At 33.2% G+C, this 26,681-nt stretch overlaps 1 protein-coding gene across 5 annotated transcripts; it reads right to left on the bottom strand.

Moving 5' to 3' along the window:
- Positions 1-2,011: 2,011 nt before the first annotated feature.
- LOC130667002 (putative uncharacterized protein DDB_G0282133) lies at positions 2,012-26,434 on the bottom strand. 5 transcript variants are annotated; one of them, XM_057468359.1, is made up of 5 exons: positions 25,996-26,434; positions 15,410-16,072; positions 13,198-14,192; positions 12,055-12,150; positions 2,012-11,224 (listed from the first exon to the last, which is right to left on the bottom strand). In XM_057468359.1, the coding sequence occupies exons 1-5, from the start codon at positions 26,063-26,065 to the stop codon at positions 8,312-8,314; spliced, it is 4,737 nt and encodes a 1,578-aa protein (XP_057324342.1). In that variant the 5' UTR covers positions 26,066-26,434; the 3' UTR covers positions 2,012-8,311. The 5 variants fall into 5 exon arrangements, with proteins under 5 accessions (XP_057324342.1, XP_057324343.1, XP_057324346.1 ...); XM_057468360.1 differs by lacking the exon at positions 25,996-26,434 and adding an exon at positions 18,753-18,919; XM_057468363.1 differs by lacking the exon at positions 25,996-26,434 and adding an exon at positions 18,658-18,704.
- Positions 26,435-26,681: the final 247 nt, after the last annotated feature.

The following is a 26,681-nucleotide window of genomic DNA, read 5'->3' on the forward strand; positions in this document are numbered from 1 at the left end:
TGATAACTCGTTTAACGATAAGAATTAAATAAATATAAATTTACAATCTTTCATTTAAATCAACACAAGTATTATTATTAATGTTTATATTTTATTATTTTATTCTAATAATTATTGGCTTTATATTTTTTTTATGGACAATTGAATCTGTAACGGGGTAAAAATTTAAAATTACAACTTTAAATCAACCTAATTTCCCGCGGTTGATTAATTACCCATAGTACCCCATATGCGTTACTATTTTATCGACTTGTCGCCGGGCGCGCTAATTTAAGGGGCTCGTCCCCAAGACCCAATAAGGAAATAAGTTGGAGTGGTGGATTTTCCGATAAGGGCCGAATGATCGCGAACTTAGATTTGATAAGTGAGTGACCAGAGTGAAAACGGACACAGTCGGACGGACCGGCAGAAGACACGGACGAGTGACCACACGTGAACAGCAAGAGAAGTTGGAGGAAAGAACCAAGTCAACGGAAATCGGCAGGAAGGCTGTTATAAAAAGGGACGCCACGATCGCTGGAAAATTTAAGGAGAGGTAAACCAATTGTCGGCCGGTTGCCACAAATTATTAAGTAACTAATTAATTAATAATAATTAAATAATTCGTGAGCAGTCGCCATTTCCGATTGGATTAAAATATAAATTGTCGGCAAGAAGAACAGTATTCAAAATAAACTTACACGCGGTCCGTCTGATAATTTCTCGGCAGGAGAGCCAGAAATTATAAATAATAAATCTAGTCATTAAGGAATTGTTATACTATAAATTAATCAATTTTATTTAATAAGAAAAATATAAAATATAAAATTTACAAAACCGAAAATTAAAGGAAAATTAAAAGTGCAGTGAAATTAGTGATAAAAGAATAAGGATATAAGTAATTAAACTTATTAGTAATGGAAATCAGTTCTTGTTGTACAAATTTGTTATTAACGTGAAGACTAGTTGTAAATGGATAAAAGAGAGATAGCGTCAGTCGTTGGCGGCAGTTTTCCGGTGTCAGTAAATTCTTACTCAACAACTTGATATTCGAAAAACTGAAAGTATATAAAATTGTCATGTTGATAAAGTGTCGTTATAAAATTGTAGAATCATTAAAAATTACGGATAGAAATTTAGTCCAGTGGACACATAAATAAAATCGAGATTAAATAAAATTGTGCGTGTAAAATAATCGGGAAAATAATACATTGTAAACGTGTGTGTGAGTGTGAATAAGTCCTGGGGACTCGAATGTAAAACGTGTGTGTGTGTGAGAGAAAAAAATTAAGTTTCCTGTGGAAACGGTTTTAAATAATAGATCCTGGGGATCTGGCAAGTTGCCAATTTGTTTTATATAAAATTTGATCCAGGGGATCAGGCCGGTGGCCAATTTCGTGAAAGTCCAGGGGACTAAATTTATTTTAATTTGATCCAGGGGATCAGGCCGGTGGCCATTTTCGTATAAAGTCCAGGGGACTAATTTTAATTAAGATCCAGGGGATCAGGCCGGTGGCCATTTCGTTATAAAAAGTCCAGGGGACTCGTCGTCGTTCAATTAAGATCCAGGGGATCAGGCCGGTGGCCAATTCGTATAAAAGTCCAGGGGACTCATTCGTCGTATATAATAAAAGATCCAGGGGATCAGGCCGGTGGCCATTTCGTGTAAAAGTCCAGGGGACTAATTCGTATAATTAATAAAAGTCCGGTGGACAAAATTTTAATTATTAGTGTTAAGAATAAAAGTCCGGTGGACAATATTGTTATGATTAGTTATAAGTAAAATAAAAGCCCGGTGGGTATAATTGTGATTCGGTAAATAAAATTTAAAATTATATTGATTTGAATTGTGTGTAAAAATTAATTTAATCTCTCAATCTCCTCACTCTTATATATTTTCAACGACCCTGATTTATAAATTATAACATCTCCGGTTCTGGAAGGCCGAGTCTTATCTTCCAGTGGCGCCCTTATTAACATCAATTAATAAAGGGGCCAAACTTGGCAAGGTTGAGATATACCCTGTTATATTGGCGCCCAACTTTTGAAAAACCTAGAGATTTATAAGAGTGAGAATTGAGGAATTAAATTACGGAAAAAGTAAAGTAAATTAATTGAGTAAAATTTTGAAAAGTAAAAATACGGGATAATAAAATACGTGAGAAAATTTTGAGTGTAAATAGGAAGTAATTAATGATAAAAGAAAAAGTTAAAATAATTACTTTGATAAGAGATTTAGATAAAAGTAGAAACAAAAAGTGCTTAAAATTTAATCCATAATATCAATTAAAATTAAGTTAGCAAAATAAGTAAAAATAAAACTACCGGATTTGAACATTAAATTTTGTGTTATTGAAAAAGAATTATTGAAGACTTAAAACTAAAATTATCGTTGGTCAAATATTCACCGGATGTTCCGTGAATAGTTAAGCTGTTAGAAAATTATTTTGAAAATTTATAATTACTGACATCATACATTAAGAAAGCTGACATCATACTTTGGATTAAAGATAAATATTAAAGGTTTTGTTAGTGACAGACAAACAAAAACTGACATCATTTTACTTAAACTTTAATACTTAAATTTAATCTTCAAAATAAAAGTAAAATAAAATATCAAAATGCTTAACGGAAATAACAACATCGACACAACAAGGGAAACTTGGATAAATCCGGAGTTAAGAAGACTTTCGGCCGGTAGAGGTCAAAACTGCTGGAATGGTATACAAAATCCAGGTTCATCATCAGCAACACTGCCGGTACCAACGATATCAGTAACGACAAACACCACGAACGTCATAATAACGACAACTAGCAGCTGTTATACATCAGCTCCTTCGATGATTAACTCAACAGTTTCATACGCCGCAAATGGGTCGGGGGGATACCCACTCAATTTGCCGGCAGGAAACAGTGGAAATTTTGAAAACGCCACGATTGGGTCGGGCGGTATACCACCCACGTCGTCGGCCGGAGCTGGAGGTAACTTAGACATCGCAACTGGGTCGGGGGGTAACCCACTCAGTCTACCAGCAGAAGATGGACATCATGTGAACAACACACCCGGTCGGGAGGAGATACCACCGGATATGCGTGCCATATTTGATCGCATGGATGAAAGCTCGAGAGAATTCCGTCAAATGACAAGAACACAGCGAGCCATTAATGAAGAAAACTCAGCATCAATTGATGAACTGTCCAGAATGTTGAATGAAATGATGACAGCACAAAGAGAAGTCATCAACAGACTCAATGCACCTGATAACTCTTGGCGTTCATACTCGCCAGTAGATTGGAGAGCAGCTGACCTCCAGTTTGGTTCAACCGTTGCCCCGATGGGTCAAGGTTTGGGCAGGGGGGAGTGTCCAGCTGAAATAGGAAATCAGCAGCATAGTCAGCAACTGCAGTATCAGCAAAACCAACAGCAGGAACCCCAGCTACAAAATTCAAACCAACAGCAAGCAACCCAGCTGCGTCAATTACAATTAAATCAACAACAGTTTCAGCTACGAGTTGAGAATAATCATCAAAATCAGCAGCAACAACCACGAGTTGATCATCAGCACCAAACATATCAACCAGGACAGGTTCATCAACAAATACCAGTTGCTGATCAATTAAATAATCTTCAAGAACAACTGCGTCAACTTCAGTCGGGTCAACAACAGCAGACAATGGGTGGACAGGGCCAGATTCCGAGAAATCATAACAGTCACCAAAGATTTAGTGTCGGGGAGAGGGTACCCACACCTACACAACAACATCAACGGAATCTCGGCAGGTCTGTGTCACCTTTTGTAGAAGAGAGACGCTGGAAAGACATCATACAAAGTCTGAAAATGGGCAATATCTCCTATCCTCAAGAAAATTTGACAGTCGATGAATTTATACACGCAATAGAAGCTAGAGCGGATCGAGAGGATTGGACAGAAAAAGAACTCCTAAGAGTCATGAGTTATATTCTTCATGGCCCCGCAGCTCGTTGGTATGATTTAAGTTACAATCGCTGGTCAAGTTATCTCCAATTCAAAACAGAGTTTCGAAAAGTCTTCGGTAGTTCAGCTACCGATCACCAGATCATAATGGATATCAGCAAGATGAGGATGAATAAAGGAGACAACGTCACTGAATTCGTGTTGAAAATACAGCAGAAATACCAATCAATGAAAATTCCGCCTCCAATAGAAGACCAAGTGGCACATATTAGAAATCATTTGACGGATGATCTCAGAACGTTAGTTTTCGCGAGACAAGTTTCTACATATGAAAGCTTACTTAATGCTTTACACGAAGCCACAAGATGTATTGAAGAAGCTCAACAGCTGACAGTGACTCCAAATACATCCAAAATTCAAGATAAATCTCGATTTGGATTACTACAATCACCTAACAGAGAAGCTGCTTATGAAGATGACCGGGAATATACACGCTGTAACTTCATAGAATCAAACCCACAAACTACCTATAACAACAGATATGGCGTCCAGATGAAACCTAATAACAATAATAATAACTATAATCGAGGACCGTATCAATACAGACAACAAATGGGATTCAGATCACGTGTCAATCAGTTTCCGAGATCACCAGGATTTAATCAAGCTCCAATTTTTGTACCAAGAAGCAATAAAACATGCTTCAATTGTGGTATAGTGGGACACAATTTTGAAGTCTGTGAAAATCCACGACAAGTAGTGTGTAACTTGTGCTTCGGGATTGGACACACTCGTGAAAATTGTGAGCTGATTAAGTTTACAGAAGATACTCAAGTTGCTGGTGGAAGTAGGGAAAGTCCTAAGACACAATCGGAGAGGATCGGTCAAGCTCGAAAAAACGAATAACACCTGATCTGAAGTCCCCGTCGGATCAGGTGATTCTCGAAACAACAAAGGGGTTAATAGATTATAAAATTGACAAATGTAACAACTCAGATACCAGCTCAGTGAACCAGTCTGAGGATTCGCCGGCAGGCGAGGTGAAGCCGCGAAACTCCAGACCCGGCAGGTTCAAATCCAACAATGCTGAAAGCTTAGACTTAATAAACTTATGAGTCAGCGCAATCATGTAAGGCCAGCTGTAAGACATAAAATCATAAGTTCGCGAATATTTGAGCTCCGCAATAATTCGTGAAAATTACTAAAACATTATCATCACTGAAATTTTCACGCTCCAGACAACAACATACACACCAAGCAGACGAGACTCTTAATTAGTAGACCCGGGCGACAGTCTGGCAGGGGGGAGTGTAACGGGGTAAAAATTTAAAATTACAACTTTAAATCAACCTAATTTCCCGCGGTTGATTAATTACCCATAGTACCCCATATGCGTTACTATTTTATCGACTTGTCGCCGGGCGCGCTAATTTAAGGGGCTCGTCCCCAAGACCCAATAAGGAAATAAGTTGGAGTGGTGGATTTTCCGATAAGGGCCGAATGATCGCGAACTTAGATTTGATAAGTGAGTGACCAGAGTGAAAACGGACACAGTCGGACGGACCGGCAGAAGACACGGACGAGTGACCACACGTGAACAGCAAGAGAAGTTGGAGGAAAGAACCAAGTCAACGGAAATCGGCAGGAAGGCTGTTATAAAAAGGGACGCCACGATCGCTGGAAAATTTAAGGAGAGGTAAACCAATTGTCGGCCGGTTGCCACAAATTATTAAGTAACTAATTAATTAATAATAATTAAATAATTCGTGAGCAGTCGCCATTTCCGATTGGATTAAAATATAAATTGTCGGCAAGAAGAACAGTATTCAAAATAAATTTACACGCGGTCCGTCTGATAATTTCTCGGCAGGAGAGCCAGAAATTATAAATAATAAATCTAGTCATTAAGGAATTGTTATACTATAAATTAATCAATTTTATTTAATAAGAAAAATATAAAATATAAAATTTACAAAACCGAAAATTAAAGGAAAATTAAAAGTGCAGTGAAATTAGTGATAAAAGAATAAGGATATAAGTAATTAAACTTATTAGTAATGGAAATCAGTTCTTGTTGTACAAATTTGTTATTAACGTGAAGACTAGTTGTAAATGGATAAAAGAGAGATAGCGTCAGTCGTTGGCGGCAGTTTTCCGGTGTCAGTAAATTCTTACTCAACAACTTGATATTCGAAAAACTGAAAGTATATAAAATTGTCATGTTGATAAAGTGTCGTTATAAAATTGTAGAATCATTAAAAATTACGGATAGAAATTTAGTCCAGTGGACACATAAATAAAATCGAGATTAAATAAAATTGTGCGTGTAAAATAATCGGGAAAATAATACATTGTAAACGTGTGTGTGAGTGTGAATAAGTCCTGGGGACTCGAATGTAAAACGTGTGTGTGTGTGAGAGAAAAAAATTAAGTTTCCTGTGGAAACGGTTTTAAATAATAGATCCTGGGGATCTGGCAAGTTGCCAATTTGTTTTATATAAAATTTGATCCAGGGGATCAGGCCGGTGGCCAATTTCGTGAAAGTCCAGGGGACTAAATTTATTTTAATTTGATCCAGGGGATCAGGCCGGTGGCCATTTTCGTATAAAGTCCAGGGGACTAATTTTAATTAAGATCCAGGGGATCAGGCCGGTGGCCATTTCGTTATAAAAAGTCCAGGGGACTCGTCGTCGTTCAATTAAGATCCAGGGGATCAGGCCGGTGGCCAATTCGTATAAAAGTCCAGGGGACTCATTCGTCGTATATAATAAAAGATCCAGGGGATCAGGCCGGTGGCCATTTCGTGTAAAAGTCCAGGGGACTAATTCGTATAATTAATAAAAGTCCGGTGGACAAAATTTTAATTATTAGTGTTAAGAATAAAAGTCCGGTGGACAATATTGTTATGATTAGTTATAAGTAAAATAAAAGCCCGGTGGGTATAATTGTGATTCGGTAAATAAAATTTAAAATTATATTGATTTGAATTGTGTGTAAAAATTAATTTAATCTCTCAATCTCCTCACTCTTATATATTTTCAACGACCCTGATTTATAAATTATAACATCTCCGGTTCTGGAAGGCCGAGTCTTATCTTCCAGTGGCGCCCTTATTAACATCAATTAATAAAGGGGCCAAACTTGGCAAGGTTGAGATATACCCTGTTATAAATCTTAATTGTACTTATGGCAAAGTCCGACTGTTTTTTCATTATTTTTTAATAGATGGAAAAAATGACTGGGGAAATAATTGCTGAGTAAAATTATATATACATATATCTAAGAAAGACAAAATATAATTACAATAATTTGTAATTCATATATTTATACAATTGCTTGTTTTATTTTTAACTTCTATATATTTATAAAATCACCGTTATATTTTTTTTTAATTCTTATAGTGGATTTATTAAAAAAAAACAAAATTTCATGGACGTAACATTTTTATTTCAAATAAATATGTAACTATAATTGATATAAATTAAATTTTTAATTAGAGAAATAAATTTAAAAAAACTATTTTTTTTTTAAATAAAAAATAAATTTTTATCAATTTGATGGATATTTTAACAAAGTATGAAGCAGGACAATAACTGAGTGAGAAAATTATCATAGACATACGAATAGTAATAATATATAAAAATAAGTAACGAATTATCAACAAATACCCAACATTAATTACGACACAGAAAGTAGCAGACGTCAAAAATTTTTTTAATTTTTATCAACTAATTAGTTGTAAGTAAAATAAAATTTCTATAATTTGCACAAAAAGATTTTTCAAAGTTTTTGATGTGCAATTTTCTAAGTTTTTCCTATGAGTATTTTACTTGTTTATTCAAAATAAATATTTTTTTTTAATGTCTGCTACTTTCAGTATCATACATTAATTTACTTTATAAAATAAATTAAATTAAATTAATCAAATTTCACAACTAGAATAAGAATAAAGAAAAAAAAAACATGTTTCTTATTTCACTTTTGCAGTCATCATATTTTTTTAAATTTCTCAAATAAGATATTTACATAAATAGTATCACTGGTATCTTATTTATATTGATAATTATTTTGATTCTAATTTTTTTGTCCAGATTTATCGCATCATACAATTTTTTAGTTTAATAAATCCACTGTCAAAAAACATTTTTTTATCCTACAAAATAATTGGACCTGATGTATAAAATTTACTTCACTTTTAAAAAGTTTCTTCCCAACAAAAATATTTCTACTCAGTAAATTTTTTCCCTCGAAATTTTTTGTTCAGATTTTTCAAATAATTTCCGCTACGCTATTGCATAAATCATCTAGTCATTAATAAACTACATAATTAATAATCGATAATGCATAGTATAAAATATTGATATGTTCAATTTAACAATAACATTATAAATATATGATTACAACGTTTCTATTTGTGCCTGCAATTGTCCTACCATTTTTTTAACCCATCCAGCTTGACTTTGCCCTGCTGATACATCATTATTTTTATTACCGTCATCACCACTACCATTATTCGTACAATTAAATTCACTTTTACTTGTTAAGTAACTCGGTATCGAAATAGGAATAGGAATCGTTTCCTTAGTTACCGTTATTTTTACACACTCAGTACTATTACTACTACTACTATTACTACCAACAATTAATCTCGTACGTAATTTTAAATTATCCGGTTTTAGTGCAACATTAGGTTTTAAATTATCATTTTCACAAATAAATTTTTTATCATTTAAATTTATTTTACGTTTTACGGGTACTGGTGGTGCTATTTTTGGTTTTTTTAAAAAATTATTATCACTAGACTTATTATTATTATCATTTATATTTTTATCATCAGACGTAACTACTGATGACGTAGCTGGCGTAGTCCTTGTTACTAATTTATTTTTAATTAAAGGTGACACAACTTCATCACCGTCACTAAATATTGCACTGTCCCTAAACGCATCATCAGTCTCATCAATGTAATTTTCAATTGATTCAAAACATTTTTCATAATAATTGTCTCCATCACTTGGTAATCTTTGTCTTCTGTCATCATCATCACCATCGTCATCATCATCCTCCTCATAATAATCATCATCATTATCATCCTCATCATTATTCACACCATCTATTTTTTCAATCAAATTAACATTTGAATTATCAACGGAAATATTATCACTAATATTTGACTCCCCTCGTTTGATATCAAAAAATAGTACCGATGGATCAGCATAGTCGGCTTGCGCAATACGTGCTCCTAGTCCGGAACTTCCTTGTTTGTAATACAAATGCGTTAAATCGAGTGACGAGTTACCACCAGGTACGCAACCAATCACAGGCTCATCAACGTCCGTCGAAGATTCACGTGACAGCCGCAATTTATTGTTGAATTTCTTTTTCTTTTTTATTTTACAACTTGGAAAACGTTTTGATTTATCAAAGTCGTCAGTGCACTCGAGTGTCTCTGCGCTGACTGTTGATCTTAGGCCTTGCAGTCTACTTCCGGCTTTGGACAGTACATTTTTTAGCATCGTACTGCCGCTGATGTTATTAGCGCGATAAATTTTATGATCTGGATGAATATTCGTACTGGTACTGGTAGCGATTGTGTGAATATCCGAGTCTCCGTCAGTTAAATTATCATCGACGGAATAGAAAAATGTCGAGGATGATGCTGACGTCGATGCCGAGCATGCGGAAATTGAATTTTTAAATTTGTTATTTATTTTATTGTCTGTTTCGTAAGAAGCTGTGGTGTAACGCTGCTCCATATCGTCAAGATTTATTTCTCCAGGTTTATCAGACGCTATTGTAAATGGACGTTCGCTCATTGGTTTACCATCGCGTTGCAAAAATCTGGCTTTGCTGATCTGCTTAATTTCAGCCGTCGCTTTTGACGGATCCGTCTGGTTTATTTGAAAGCTGCGTGGTAGCGAGCCGCTTTTTTGCGGGGACGTCGGTAAATCCTGGCATAATTTCGTCAACCAAACAGCCGGTCTCGTCGGGCTGTCCGCGCTTGTTTTCGAACATCTTTCATTTTTAAATTCATCCCACGCATAATTGCAATCATCGATATCTTTTGTCGGACTGACGGTATCTTTACTATCATTTATTATATTTTTATCCTGAAGTTTATTGTCTTTATCAGGACTGTTTTCACGCATGCGTAATGCCGTTTTTATTATTTTACTTTCAGTGACAATACTCTGTCTCTTGAATGCTTCAAAAACGGCCCGTTTTTCCTGAACTCGATTCATCTTCGATTGATTTTTATTGTCATCGATATGCAAATTATTGTACTGTAATTGCAAACTCGGTTGATTGTCGCGTACTCCCTGGGACGATAAACTATTCCATGCATTATTAGACCGCACTAGTCGATGCTCCCGTCTTATTATACGAGTCGGTCTTACTCTGCTGTTATTACTATTGTTAATATTATTAAAATCTGATGAATAATTAAGCTCGCCATTGTCACTATCATCCGAGGTATCAACCGACCTCTGATTTTTTTTGAAACGTTGATGTCTTACGTTAGCAAGACTATTGTTGCGTTGCTTTTCCAACAAGCGTTGAAACTCTTGATTTTGCATCAAAATATGCCCGACTATTTCCTCGACAGTGCGGACTTTAGTTTTTTGTTCCTGTTCTTGTTCTTGTGGTTGTTGCTGCTGTTGTTCATTAATATCTTTTTCTTTGGTATTTGCAGTGGGTGAATTTTTACCCGATAAATTGTGCGTGTTTTCGTAAATAATATTTGCTGAGTTTGTAATTTCAGCTGGTGATAATGCTGGCTCAGTTTGTGCAGTCGAATCATTATTTTGTGTAACTCTATCCTCGTTTTTTTCCTCATCAGACTGATTGAGTGAGATGTAAGACTGAAAACCTGGCTCCGATTTACGTCGCCAGTTTGTAAAACGATCTTTTACTTTCGACGCGCGTCCGTCTAATGAACGGTTTAAACTGCGGTCGCGATTATTTATATTTTCATCATTTAATTTACGCGACGACGCTGGTGAATCGGGAGTTGATAAATCCAATGTTTTGTTGTTGGTTATGGTTTTTTTTATTTTTTGACGGATGCCTGCTTCTGATCGACGACGTTCTTTTTCTAATTTACGACGTTCTAAATATTCTGGTGGCGCAGAGTATAATTTTTTTGCTGACCCACGATCACTTACGCTGTTGTTCTCGTCATCTTGCTGCGATTGTCCCAATTGTAGGACTAATTGTCTTGCGTGGATCGGGATAACGGCGTTGTAATTTTCCAGCATGACCCTTTTTATTTGCAGTGTCCACTCACGTTTCTGTTCTAAATTACGTGCCTAGAAAATACAAAAAAAAATTTTTTATAATAAATAATTTAAAATATTTAGTGAGAAATTTTATCTTTCATTATTTTAAACGATTTGTTTTTACAGATAATTTAAACGTCTATTTATTTAATGAGTAACTGAGTAAAGTTTAAGATAAATTTTCTAAACAAAGAATTTCGACTTGAAAGGCTTATTGTAAATTACGTCCATGTTAATGGTGGGGTTCAAAAAATATTTATGTGTGAATAGTTTCACCGTAATGCATAATATATACACTGAAGTTTATTTATGTTTTTTTTTTTATTTCAATCTCATGAAGAAAATTATCTGCTCCAGCAGCTAAACACCGAGGCCGGGTAAAAAGATAAAAGTCTTACTATATATAGAAGGCGAGAGTGCTGAAGGTGAATGTCCCTATTAACTGACCTTTTTTTCATCTCAGTAAAATTGGATCAATTATTTATTTTTTTTATTAAAAAGGAGAAAAGAAAAAAAAGTTTTCGCTCTTTAAAATAATTTAGTAAAAATTGTTACGAAATATTTATTCAAATTAACGGAGCCGCTTGTTTTATTTTTTATTTTATCGACTTAAATAATAAAATAAGTTTGCGTAATATTGTAATTAGTATCCGAAATCAATGAACTTGAATATCTAGAAAGACGACTTTTTAATTCTATCGTTAATTTTTTTTGCTATAAAAAATATTGGAATGCATTAAATATGCACATATTTTTGTGCAGAATAAAATTTTTAAAAGTATGACAAAAAAATTTTTTTTTTTATTTTATACGAAGCGGTTTCCTAAATAGTAAAATATAAATAATAATAATAATAATACCTGCAATGTATACTGCAGACGTGGATTATCAAATGGAATAACATGAAAACTACACGGCTCGCCGGGTATACTTTCAATCAGCATTAAATTTGAGCACTGAAAAATATATAATAATATTAATATATAAAATTAACATTAATTAAGAATGTGCAAATAATTATTTGTATATTGAATCAAATATTAATTAATCTGTAAATTTTCTTATTAAATTAAATTATTTAGGGTAGAAGTATCATATGTGGCAACTGCTCCATTTTTGGATATTTAATACTTTATTGTAATCAACAGAAATGAGCCAAACGAAAAAATATGCTCGTACTTGAATACTTTTGAGAAGCTAGTCAACGACGAAGGCAATTACGAAGAGTAACCAAAGGCCTAGTGCAAAAAGGCAAGAGTGATATGTATGGGAATATTAGAGGCAAGAAGTGATAAGTGCACGGAAAAAAATGGATTTCCGAAATAATAATCATAGAATACATTTTGAAACTAAATCAGCAAATGCAGGGAATTTAAGTACGATATCTCTCAAAATCGAATCCAAATCGTGATTAAGTTTTAGGAAGACCACGGGGACAAACTACCGTGTTTCCCGTGACCTTGATATTCCGAAACTCCACTTCCATCTTACGGCATTAAACAAATTAATATTTTTATATCATAAAATACAAAATTTTGTTACAATTACTATGAGGAAAGTAACCCGAAATCATTAATGGATCCGATAGCTTTTTCTTTTGGCTACAAAAATACATAAGAAAGTATAAGAAATTTTTTTTGTATCTATGAAAAATAACACGTAATAGATTTTTTAAATTTCCAAGCTTAAATTTACTGACTTTTTTTATGACGTTTATAAATTACATGAAATTTAAATTCGAAAACTGTAAAATCAAATAAATAGTAAAAAAATTTCCATCTAAGAGACCCAGCACCCGATCAGGGAATTAGTATCCGATCACTCATGTATTTGTATATCTATATTTACTGAATTTTACTAAATCTAGTGATCGGGTTCTAGGTCCTTTACCTTACACGTGAATTAAAAAAAAAAATATTCAAAATCTGATTCAAAGATTCTAATTAAAATTAAACTAAAATTTTTATTCTTACATTCTTAATATTTATAAATAAAATATTTACCATAATATGAGCTTTGTACACGAGTAGTCCGTCTTCTTTTTTTTTCGTCAAAAGTAACATACGTTCAAAAAGAAACGCATGTCGTGGTGCTTTGGCGCCCCTCATTCTAAATCTACCTTCGGCAATGAGCTCCCCACTGGTCGTAAGATCAGGACCAGGCCATCCGTAAAGTAACGATTGAATCTCTTGTACTCTCACAGCATGTTCATGTCGGCGTTTCATAGCATTAATATGTTTAGCAATGCCCGTCATAGTAGCCAACGCCTCTTCAATGATATTACGGTTGTCCTTAGTAAGTAAATCTTTGCTTTTTCTCTTCTCATCAGCCTCATATTCTTTCGATAAATTTTCCAACAACAAATGATACTTCAATATTCTCTGTACGGGTTTCAATAAAAATGATCCAAGCGGTAATGCATGACCCAGTGCCGCTTGTCTCTCACGAAATGCCTTGGCCGTATCATCACGACTCATAAGATCCGTAAGTACAGAGACCGTACGTGGATAATTTGTACAGTATTCCGTGTAAACCTTGAATCCAGAGTTATGTTTTGTAAATGTATTAGCAACGCTAACAGGATCTAAGCCACAGGCTTCTATTTCTTTTAAAAATTCACTGTTGAAACTAAATATATCCTCAATATTACTGAATAAATGATCCAATTCGAGATGTTGCAACAGCGAAGCCGGATCATCGCGCCAAAAAATTAAATATCCCTGTATTACTTGTCGCAAATGTTCAACATAAATTGCTTCGGTGTCAACTATTTCCAATAGTACGCGTTCTACTGGGTTACGTTTTGGATCACAGTAACGTGCGCGGTGATACAAAAGTGGCGAATCTTCAATACTGCGGCTTATTCTTCTACTGTTATTATTACTATTATTACTGTTGTTATTATTATTGTTCGTACTCGTATTATTATTGTTATTAACACTTATTACTTCGCGGCAATTAACTTCAGAGGTTGTCACAACTCCACTGTCGGCGGAACCTAAACCAAAAAATAATAACAATTATATGGTTTATTTGAAATAAATAATAAAAGGAATGCTATGAGTAAATGCACACAGATGTCATTTTTTCCTTTTTTTATCATCAAGGTTCTTTGATAATAATCTCTTGTCTAAAACTATTAGACAGTTGTTATTCTTTACGAGTATTATAAATTCTCATCAACTGTCTTCCATAAAAAAATGAAATAAACGCGTTATTGTTCAAGAGTTAATTATCATAATGTAAAAGTTAACTTATAATTTGTAAAATAATAGTAATCATGCACCTGAAGATCGGAAGGTTTTTCGCGGAAGGAAAATAAGAAAACGAAATGGAAAGTTAAAATTATGAAAAACGGTTGAATTTGTGGGCCAACCCCAAAACTTCCCGTTGTTTTTAAACTCTGAAAGCTCGATAACGATATTATTTGAAAATTTTTGAGCTCTTCGAAGATAAAAAAACAAAATAAAATTAATTTTTGTCGTACGATATCTTTGGAACGAATCAAATGATTTGAATGTTCTTGGCGGCAATCAAAAGGGCTCATCAAGACTTAGAACTGGATATATTTTGAGGCAAATCGGGCAAGCAGTTTATGAGCTATTTGAAAAAAACCTAAAAAGAAACAAAATTTTTATTTTTATTCTTCGTATCACTGATAAACTACTCGGCTGATCGACTTCAAAATGTATCTAGATCTAAGGCTTGGTGCGCCCTTTCGATTGCCGCCAAGAACATTTAAATCGATTGATTCGTTCCAAAGATATCGTATGATAAAAATTAATTTACATACATCCATACACACACGGACGGACGTTCATCCGGAAATAGTCAGAATAACTTCTGATGAGAACTCGAAACCAATAACTTCCGTTTTTTGATAATTTTCAATTTTCATAGCGGGAAATTTAAAATCTACTGGATTTAAATTTTTGAAATGTTTTGCATAAGTCAGCCAAAAATTGCAGCCACCCCCAATTACCCCTAGTCACCTTTATGCAGTCAAGTTACATAAATTTTTTCCATTTTCATTACGCGAAAAACGTTCCGATCTTCAGGTCTATAATTAATCTATTACATTTAATATTTAGGTTTAAATTTCTGAGCTGTTTCAAAAAAATATTTTGGAGCATGAAGAGTTTGGGAATAAAAAAAAATGATTGAGGTCTTTTATGTAAGAAGTTTAAAAAAAAAGTCAGACTTGATAAAACCAACCTTGAGAGCTGGCACAGGTATCGGCCAGTGACTCGACTGAAGCCAAATACGGATTAGCGGAACAAGCGTTTCCTTGATTACTGCATCCACTCGAGGACGTGCTTGAGGCAATTGAACTGCCTGATAGTGGACGGCCGAGGTGTTTACGTCTTCTACTCCCATACTCTGGCATTAATCCACCACGGCCTCCACCACTACCATCAGTAATTTCACGTCTGAACAATCGTTTGTCATCATCGTTAGCATTCAATGCTCCTTTAGGATTATTGCTCTCGTTCTGATTATCAATAACCGCAGCATCATCAGTACTAACATGATTGCTAACAGTTATTTCAACTTGGCTAGCTCCTGCTGAACCAACTCTACTCTTGTTGTCTCGGTACTCAACCCGTTGTTCCTGCATTGGCTCAACTTGTTTAAGATGCTGAGACGGAGACTGAGACTGCTGCTGTTGTTGTTGTTGCTGCTGTGAGTTAGCACAGATGTGACCGAATATGGAGTTACGTTGAGAATGCGCTACCAGACTTAAACGTTTTTGAATCGCTGCTGGTATGTGCTCCCCGTGGTGATGATTGTGATTATGGTAGTGGTTGTTACAATCTGTCTTACGTGCCAACTCATCAAACATGCCAAGTAACTGCGGTACCAAATCCGTTGATGCTCCTGCAATAAAATTTAAAATAACAATTATATATCTATTCAATCATTATATATTTATTTTAACAGCCAATTTATTTTCCTTGGGTTTTCCGATTAAATGTTTGCAAGAAAAGCAAAATATAAAATGGAAAAAAAAAAACGTGTTTACAAGATATGGTCTGTGGGGCGATCACAGAAATGAAACAGACGTCCGCTTGGAGGCAGAGAAATAAAAAAAAGGAAATAAAAAAATGTTTCTTTACTTGGTATTAAAAGAATCGTAGTAACCCACACACAAATGTAATACGTGTACTTGGTACTGTGTAATGTGTAACTAAACTCTGTTACGAACTACAGAAAACGTCGTCGTGACTTCTCTACACTCACATCTACCACCAGCAGGCACAAACTCAAAGTCTTTGCAGCAGCACCAGCACCAGCACCAGCAACACCAGCAAAAGACTAAGAGCATTGAACTCAACCCGGAGCAATAGCTACTCCTGCTAAGCCTTTTCTTTCTATGCCCGATATACACCGTATATGTATATATATTTATTTAATAAAACTTGTTTTTTTTTTTTTTTTTTTCATTGGTATTTAACAAACGTGCACGTGTTATTATTATTTATTTACTATTCAGGTTTTTAAATTTATTATTCATGAGAGTCTGAATGTGTGCGCGTGTGTATTAAAGATTAAGCTGCTGCATTATATCAAGAATAAGTTTAAGGTATCGAAAATAGTGTAGGGTATTTTGGGTCGAGTCAGCTTCTTCATCTTACGCTACTTCTTCTTCTTCTTCTTAATCTATTTCTTGTTTTACTCTACTCCTTATTCATCGTGCTCTTATTTATCATTTTCTTCTTCTTCTTCTTCTTGTTCTTCTGTTACTTCAGCTCCTTCATACTCTTGTTTAGCTATTTATTATTTTTTATTCATAGACGTAATGGGTGTCTTTAATCTCACTCAGCGGCAATTTATACTATCCAAATGTTACGCTAATCGATCTACTCTATTCATATATATAAATACATAGAGATGTTTAGTATATATATTTATATTTAAGTATCAATTACTATTCATAGCTCTCACGGTGTAATGTTGGATGTTTAGTTTGTTGATGCTGATACGCGTGATCCGGTACTTTAAGCTGCTCACATCAACTGATTAACTCTCTATCTCTTCAGCTAAACTCTTTATCTCTCCCTCGTTTAATTTTTTATATATTGGCGCTATTCTGTTTAGAGGCGCCAAATAAAACATGACATTAAATGTACGCGGATGTAGAATTTTTTCTTTTTTTTTTTAGCTTTATTATGTGCTGGTGTCGCTTATCCTGGGAATGCTTGCGCAACTTGTACTGCATTTTCGAGACTCTATGTCGCGTCACGTGTATTAACGTCTAAGCGACATTCCACGTGCGTGATTGGTTTTACACCGTGCATAAGTTGCATTGTTTTTTTTTTTCCTTAATGAATTTTATTTTTTTTTCTAGCGGGTGAAAAGTTATTATGTCTTGTGAGATAAAAGAAACATTAGTGACAAATATTTATGTATTATGTATTTTTACATGTAAGTATATGTCTATAGAAGCGGGTGGAAATTCCGTTCAAGGCGCGAGAAGGTATTCGTGCTCAGGATGAATCACGGATGCCTATAAGGCCTGCATTGGCGTGGCATATGATATTTTCTCTATACACGATATATCCATTGTTCTCTATTATACTTTTTTTTTTTTTTTATAATCTTTATCTATTTTATTTATAACAATGTCGTACAAATAAGTCCTACAATAGAGCTAAAATGATATTTAAATATTTTTAGAAATTTTATCATTAAGAAATTTTTTTTTATTAAACAATAGTTTATTGTTTTAATATTTATTTATTTAACATACATTTTATTTTTTGTGGTAAAATAAAAAATTGAGGAAATTTTTTTTAATAAAAAAAAAGTGATATAATTTTAAGTTAGATAAAAAGTAATGAAATATGTAAGATAATGAGAATAAAAAAAATTTTGATAAAAATTTTTTTTTTATCAAACAGTTGCCTAATATCCTAAAAATAGTTTATCATGACTATTTTTTTAGCGTGTATTAATTTTAATGATTTAATGAGTTAGATTAAAATAATCTTACATAAAAAAAATTTCACTAAAATGTCCTCGGAATAAATATCAATATCCTTCACTTTAATTTTACCCATATTGCAGTTTCCGGGTAATTGTACCTACAATATCATACATAATCACTACATCCAACAACAATAATAATAATAATAATAATAACAATAATAGTTGTAATAGCAGTAGTAGTAGTAGTATAAGTACGACAAGAGTATATAAGATTTATAAATAAAGATTACAATGTATTTTTATTAAGTTAAGATTAAAAATCCATAGATAAAACTAAAAGAGAAATGAGAGTTACAAGATAGATAAGAAAATAAATATTGGAGATTCCGTGTGATTCTTATGAGACTTTCACTCACAATTTAAATAGCTTTACTATTTTTCTTATCACGTATTATTCACAACACACTAGTTGCCACAAGTTTACATACTTATATATTCATATATAATAGATATAGTGTATTGTATATACATACATGTATGAAATGTATAGATAGGTGATTTTAAAACGCGAGTTGCTTTCCAGCAGAGCAACAGGTAGACACTAAAAAGATATAAAGAAGCCTATTACCTTCTAACCGCTAGGAACGTGCCCACTTCTCAACTCTTTACTCCATACTCTGTACGACTCTGGTATACTGACTAGTCACCACTCAACATCCGTACTTCCATTAACTCCCGACTTGAATCAAAGTTAACAGTTTAAAAAAAATTACTATCAAATGACTAACTTCAGACTATATATATATTTATAGCAGAGTACATGTATGTAATGTATGAAATGTGCAACCACAATTCCCCTAGTTCAAATTTAAAATTACCAAACTAAAATGATTGTAAATTTTACCATGAGAAATAAAATTTTTCGTAGTATTTGAGATGAAGGGAAGAGAAGAGAAGAGAAGAGAAGAGAAGAGAAGAGGATTCATCATTGCGATTAATGACGACATGACGAGGCACGTAGTTGCGGTGTATGACTCATTCACAGCATATCAATCGTTAATATATATAGATATATATATAAGGAGTAATAAGTTAATGCATATATGAAAGATCATTTTATCAATTATAAATAAATTTTTTACTGGGAAGAACTAACGAGTAACAAGTAGTGGGTTATTATTATTGTTATTATTAATTTATTAATTATTTATTAGCTATATTTTTAATCTGTATGATTTCATTTTAAAACTTCGCTATAAGGACTTTTAAATTATATATATTTTTTGTAGTTTTATTAATTAAATACATCTTGGATGGATATAAAAGAGTGAAACACGTGTGTGTACTTATATGGCGTTGTCACGAAATTAGTACGATGTTATACGGAAAGAGAAAATAAAATTATAATTAAAACCAATACTCATTTTTTTTTTAATAATAAATGCCGTAATAAATTAATACATTAAAAAATAATTTTTTTAGCCGTGAAATAATTTTTTTAAAAAATGTTGTGGTTTTATATAATAATAAGTATTTATATTAATATATAATTATTATACTTTTAAGGATAAAATAATACATACACAGAAAAAAAAGATTTCTTGATTCAAGAAAATTTTTAATTGATCCAGAAAAATTTTCTCTATAGTCCTAGGAAAATTTTTTCCATTATTAATTGAAAAGAAAAATTCACTTGGGGTAAAAAAAAATTTTTTTGAGGAGAGAAAATTTATTGACCAAAGAAATTTTTCACTTGTCCCAAGAAATTTTTTGCATTATTAATTGAAAAGAAAACTTCTCTGGGGGAAAAATAAAAATTTCTTCAGGCGAGAAAAACATTTTTTGGAGCAAAAGAAAATTTCTTGACCAAAGGAATTTTTCACTTGTCCCAAAAATTTTTTTGCATTATTAATTGAAAAGAAAAATTCTCTTAAGGTGAAAAAAAATTTTCTCGAGGCAAGAAAAATTTCTTGAACTAAGAAATTTTGTGCATTATGAATTAAAAATAAAAATTTTCTTGGGACGAGAAAAAAGTTTTTGAGGTAATAAATTTTTTGTTTTAATTTCATAATTCAAAATATTTCTTGCACGAAAAAATCATTTTTTTCTGTGTGTAAATAAAGGGAAGCCTAGTTAATACACCGGTAAATTTATATTAATGTAGGAAGTAAAATGAGCTCAGGTCGATTTTATAAAATAGCAAATAGCCATTGCCAATAAAATGAGACAACTTGGTATGGTATGGTGAGAGTTTGTGATTTTAAAATTAGTTAAGTATATATAATATAGTTATATTATTATAATATCTATCTCCATATACATATAGATATATCCATGATATAAATTGTATAAAGTAAAATAGAGTGGGTTATGAATCGGTTTATTTTGCGAGCAGAGTTAAGTAGTTTGCGTTAGATATGACCATTATATGTATACTGTATGCAAGACAACAATAATTGAGTATGTAGTTTAGTATAATAATACAAGAAAAAGTTTCATTGGCTTTCCTTATATTAGATTACATTAGACATTGGCTTCTTAACTCAATCTTAACAAGACAAAAGAATAAAAAAATGATTAACAACAACAATAACAACGAGAAACAGCAACCGTACAAACGTAGTGTACCGATCGCGGTCGCCGTCATCGTCGTCGTCGTCGTCCGAAAGTGGAATTCTTGGGTTCGACGTGGCGCCACTCCACTCTCAGCGTCGAATGCTCTCTCTTCTGTCTCGGATATCCGACGTCAGATCGTTTTTCTTTAGTGAAACGGCGCCTTGCATTGCATTTCGCATCTCCTACATCTTTAAGCAGTATCGAGTGGATGAAAAGAGAAAGATAAAGTTGGTAAAAAATTCATTTAAAAAATATAAATAAAATATAAAACGTGAAAGAAAGAGAGAGATACGGGATCTTAACTTAACTCTCTGGTTTTCCGTTACATTCACCGTGAACCGAGTTTGTGAACAAACTATGTATGTTGTTATATATTACGCTAAGTGAGAAAGAAAATTAGAGACCTCGTACTTGATGTTCATTTCAGTAAACTTGATTGCTCTGATTAAACTACCAACATTATATTCATTTGCTGATCTTATCGGTTTATATTCCAGCAAACAAATTCCAGTTTGATAAGACAATAAATAGGTCGGAAGTATGATGGATATACTTTTTGATAACACTCTACAGTGTTTGCTAACTAGTTTTATTTAACCAACTAACAAAATCGATAGCAAATACAAATTGAAAAGTAAATAAATTCTATACACTGTAAAAATTCTACTGATCTGGATTTTATTTAAATCCGAATTCACTCAGATTCGGAGTTCCGGAGTTTCAAAAAAAAATCTTTCCGCATACGGAGTAAATAAGGAGTTTTTCCAGTGGAATGATTTCGGAGAGATCTGGATTTTATTTAAATCCGCATTCACTTCGAAACAGAGTTTATTTTAAGATTGAAACTTCGAATCTAAGTGAATGTGGATTTAAATAAAATCCAGATTACTCTGAATTCATTCCGCTGGAAAAACTCCTTATTTACTCCGTATGCAAAGTGATTTTTTTTTTTACTCCGGAACTCTGAGTGAATTCGGATTGAAACAAAATCCGTAATCACTCCCGATTTTTTACAGTGTGTTAAAATAAACTCCCCTTTGGAGTGAATTTTACTCCAAGGCCATTATATAAATACAGTCATCCACTCCGCATTTACTCCGGATTTAATTCGCGCTCACTCCGCAAATTTTTTATAGATAAATAAAATAATAATAATTAATCTTTTTGTATAAAATAAAAGTATAGCGGAGTAAAGTCGTGAAGTCGTGAAGATTGAAAGGGACAGAAAAATTTTTAAAACGACAGTCGCGTGACCGTGTAACTATCGAGGGTTCGCGGATAAAAGTCATCGGGCCTTTTTTAACTTCTTCTTCTTCTTTGTTTTTTTTTCCTCGTCTTCTAACCACATCCAACCGCGGTCTTGCATACTATATACTAAAATCTATCTACATACATGTACAGTGACTTTTACCCTGTATGTACTACTCTATAATCCACTTGAATAGCATAAAATAGTGTTGGTATAAACGGAGAATAAGACACGAGTGTAGTGTAGTATTATAAGTATCGGGGCGCGGCAAGCAAAGCGGGAATAGGCAGCTGTGTTGAGAGGACCGGTCTTGAGTCGTCCGGATAGGACCATAAGTAATATATTATAATATGTAGGAAGAAGTAAAAAAAATAAAAAAAGAGAGCAACTACTCGGTCGATGTAGCAGCTGATCGTCTTTATGCTTATAATATACAATACACACGTGCGGCACGTGGCCAACTACTCCCAACATCTAACACAACAACTCATCCTACGTATCGTATAGCATCAACACACCCAACACACACGACACTAGTTTCTCTGTTATGTTTTGTTGCTGCAGTGCAATCCCTACCCACTACAGATAAAAACTACAGAATTAAATGCGGATACAAGACCCCAACCCCAGTCCCAGTCTACCCATTCCAGTTCAGTCTCTCGGTGCTTGCTACCAACAACCATACGATCAACAACACTGATGTAATTCCATATACGAGGGATGTGTTGATGAATCGATTGATATGCTACAATCTACAGAAAATATAATGTAATTTATTCTACCGGCCAGTAATATATAATCAATACATACTACTGTACTCGGCGTACTGACATTGAACCAAAAATTTTGCTCCCTTTTTTTTATGATTTAAACTTCCCGCTAAGAAAATTGAAAATTTTCAAAAAAAAAAGGCAAGTTATTGGTTTCGCTTCGAGTTTTCAACGGATCGTGACGTTTCGAGGTCCTTGGAAGCTATTCTGACTATTTCCGGATGGACGTCCGGCCGTGTGTGTGTGTGTGTGTAAACTTTTTTTGTCCGACGATATCTTTGGAACGAATCAACCGATTTGCACATTGCGGCAATCGAAAGGCCTCTAAGGCTTAAAAATGATTTGATTTTGGAGTCGATCGGTCGAGTAAATATCTAATAAAATTTTTTGTCGCACTCGTAAATTTCTGGACCGATTTGTTTCTAAGTCTCAACAAAGTCTTTTGATTGCCGCAATGTGCAAATCGGTTGATTCGTTTCTAAGATATCATCGAACAAAAATTATTTTTTTTCAGCTGAACGCATGTTTTGTCGGTCTAATCGTTTGTTGACCTCGCAGAGCTCAAAAGTTTACCAGTAATAACGTTTTCGAGCTCTCTAAGCTAAAAAACAGCGGGAAGTTTTGGGTTTGGCCACAGGGTCAACCGTGTTTCAGATTTTTTTTACTTGAATGTGAATTTTAAAAAATGATTTACAATGTCAGATGTTAAATTTACGATAAAAATGATAGCTACGCCAATGGTAGGTTTACAAGAATTAGTTATATGTATATATATATATGTGTGTAGTAAGAGAGTAAGAGACATATGAGCCAACGCAAAGGAAAGCGCGTGGGAGGCGTTCTCGACGTTAATACGTTGGACCTGTGTGTAGTGTATGGGATTCTTGTTCTCAATCTCAAAGCATGAACGAACAGAGTTGAGTTCAGTATAGCACAATTTCTTTCATTATATATGTATATGTATGCCTTAAGATGGTTTAAGCATAAAGATAAAAAGGCGAGTGATATTATAATGGGGCACAGAAGTGTCCAATAGAGGTTGATGGATTCAATGAGGCTGGAGAAAATAAAATTGACGATGAAACCGGATTTCAAGAGCGACATGTTCACATGTTATGTCTTGCGTCCTCGGTATTTTACTCAACCAAAGTATCCTTGTTTTAACTAAGCAAGATAATTTACCTTTTGCCTTATACGTGCATAATATAATAAGAGCAAGTAAGCCAATGTAATGTACTGAGTATTTAAATATTTAAGTTACTCTTGGTCTTGTTCTTAGTCTTAGTCTAGGCTTTGTATTGTATTGCACATGCACTTGTATGGGTATATCATATGTGAAACTTTGGATTCTAGTCATAGCTGAAAGTTACGGTAACCAACAAGACTAAAGACTACAGATAAGAATAGTATTATATATACATATAGTATGTAGTAAAGTTAAAAGTTTAGACAAGAAGAGGATGAGGATGAGACTAGACTAGAGGCTAAGGTCTAAAGGCTACCTGCAATTGACAGCGGAATGTTGAGGCGACATAACATTACTATACATTAGTGTCTCAGACACAGTATCTTCTTTTATTTTCTTTATTCTATTGCTTGGCTATATATATATGTATATATGCTCCGGACTCTAGTCTCAGTATTATATCTACTGGGACTGAACTGTCTGTACTGAGTGACTTTACTGCATTAAATCTAAGGACGTGGGCGTACATACAAAGATACGATAAACTTTACTGTCAATGTGCTGTTGTGGTGGTCTTGCTCGTCCAGGACGATATGATACAGCTACAGACAAGTTTAATGATAACACTGGTATCATATCCAGGACCTCCGGTTTAGGTCATTTCTCTTTTACATTTAAAAATAATGATCCTGAAGTTAGCAGACAATTAAAAATTTTCAAATTTTGTTTTCAACGATTTAATTTAAAAAAAAAACAAAACTAAAAAAATGCACATGTAGAATATTTAAAAAACTACAGGTGCAATTTTGTTTTTTTAATTTATGGATTTAAAAAAAATTCAAAATTTAATAGTCGGCTAACTTCAATATCGTGATACTGAAGTTACTCGATGTCTAATAACTTTTGGATTTTTTTTTCAACAAATCATTGGCAAAAAAAAACATTTGAAAAAATTGCACCTATGGTTTTTAAAATTTTCTACATGTGCATATTTTTAATTTTTTTTTTTTTGCCAATGATTTGATGAAAAAAAATCCGAAAATTGTCAGCTGTCCGTTAATTTCAAGACTATAATTTTTGAATTTTTTTTTAAACGATAAATCATAATAAAAAATTGCACCCATAGTTTTTTTAATTTCTTACAAGTGCATATTTTTAGTTTTTTTTTTTTTTTTGTAATTAACTTGTTCCAAAAATCCGAAAATTTTTAAATGTCTACTAACTTTAGGATCATTAAAAATATTATATACATGTATACATATATAATTGAATTATTGATATTTTTGATGTTACATGAGGTGGATATTGTGGAGTTTGTATAATATTATTTATATTTATGTTGTATAAATATGAATACAGAGTAGGGTAGTGTAGGGAATGAATGTTACACGATGCCACATGATGAGATACATCTTGCGTGAGATGACGCGCGTATTCATGTGCATGTATAATAGCTACTGTAGAATTCATTCCTGGCATGGCACATCACACCACAAGACTACTAAAGAATATATGTGCAGACAACACACAACATTATACACTATCCGCGTAGCGATGCTGCATCCGGCAGACAAAATTACTTTTTTAACTTTTTTCGCGCCCTTTTTATCACCGACTCTTGAGAATCGCTCGAGTGCTTTTGCAATACTTGTTTATTAATGTGCTACTGATATTTTTTTAATATTTATTTTTTTTTTGAGTCATTAAGACGTCATTTAATTTTTTATTTAATCTACAAATAAAGTAATCGGTTAAGTTTAGATTTCAGACGGAATTTCAAGAATTTATCAAGTTATGGTGTACATTTTTTCAAATTTTTTTCTTGTTAACTCGTTTAGATTATCGATAGTGTAATTAGTTTAAAATAACCTTTTAAAATTAATAAAACTAAAAATTATTTTTTAAATTTTAATTTATGAGTGAAAGCGGTAAATTTTAAATTTTAAATTTTGAAATAAAAAAAAAAAATTTATACAAGACTTGAATATGTAATTTTTTAGTAAAAAAAAAAAAAATTGACGTTTATTTAAAATGTAAAAAAAATATTTACCAAAAAAGTCTTCCCATGAAACAGATCCATCAGAGTCAGTTCCAGTGTTTAAATTTTCAGCTGAATCCATTGTTCGTGTCAATTGTCCAGTACATTGACAATGTAAATTTATCCACTGTTAAAACATAGCTATCGCTTCAATGTAACTCTCTCACACACTAAAGTTTAAATTAAACGCGTATACATTATTCGCACGACATTCAAGTACATTTGGAATAATAAAGAAAAAAAATAAAATAAATAAATAATATAAGTCGTATTTTAAATCTTTATATTTTTTTAAAGCACGAATAACATACATAAGAATATATTAAATAGTTATTTAAAGAAAATAAAGTACGTACGATTCGTGCAATGACAATTCAATGGATAATACATGACGTGCAACGCATGCTACGCTCACATGTTATCCGCACGAGCGCACGGAGTAAACTGAAAATTCAAACTCAAACGCGACAGCGCACAATTCAACACTACACTCAACCGAGACCGAGAACTGGGACTCGATTCAACTATACGTATACTTGGCTCCGAGTTATTATATATATATATATGTATATGAGATTGTTGCTTTTGCTTTACTTTACTTTGCCGTATAGTAGATGTAGACCCAACGATCAACACAATATTTTCCCGCACCGATCAGTAATCACATCCACATCTACATCCAGTCTTTTAAAAACTAA

The sequence above is a fragment of the Microplitis mediator genome, chromosome 4, assembly GCF_029852145.1.
Source record: "Microplitis mediator isolate UGA2020A chromosome 4, iyMicMedi2.1, whole genome shotgun sequence".
NCBI lineage: Eukaryota > Metazoa > Arthropoda > Insecta > Hymenoptera > Braconidae > Microplitis > Microplitis mediator.

Bases quoted from the DNA above. Each gene is read 5' to 3' on its own strand.
- LOC130667002 (XM_057468359.1), bottom strand. From the start codon at position 26,065: ATGGATTCAGCTGAAAATTTAAACACTGGAACTGACTCTGATGGATCT. The intron at 16,073-25,995 runs GTAAATATTTTT...ATTTTATTGCAG, and splicing joins TTCATGGGAAGACTTTTTTG to GAGCATCAACGGATTTGGTA. The intron at 11,225-12,054 runs GTATTATTATTA...TGTATTTTCTAG, and splicing joins GTCTGCAGTATACATTGCAG to GCACGTAATTTAGAACAGAA.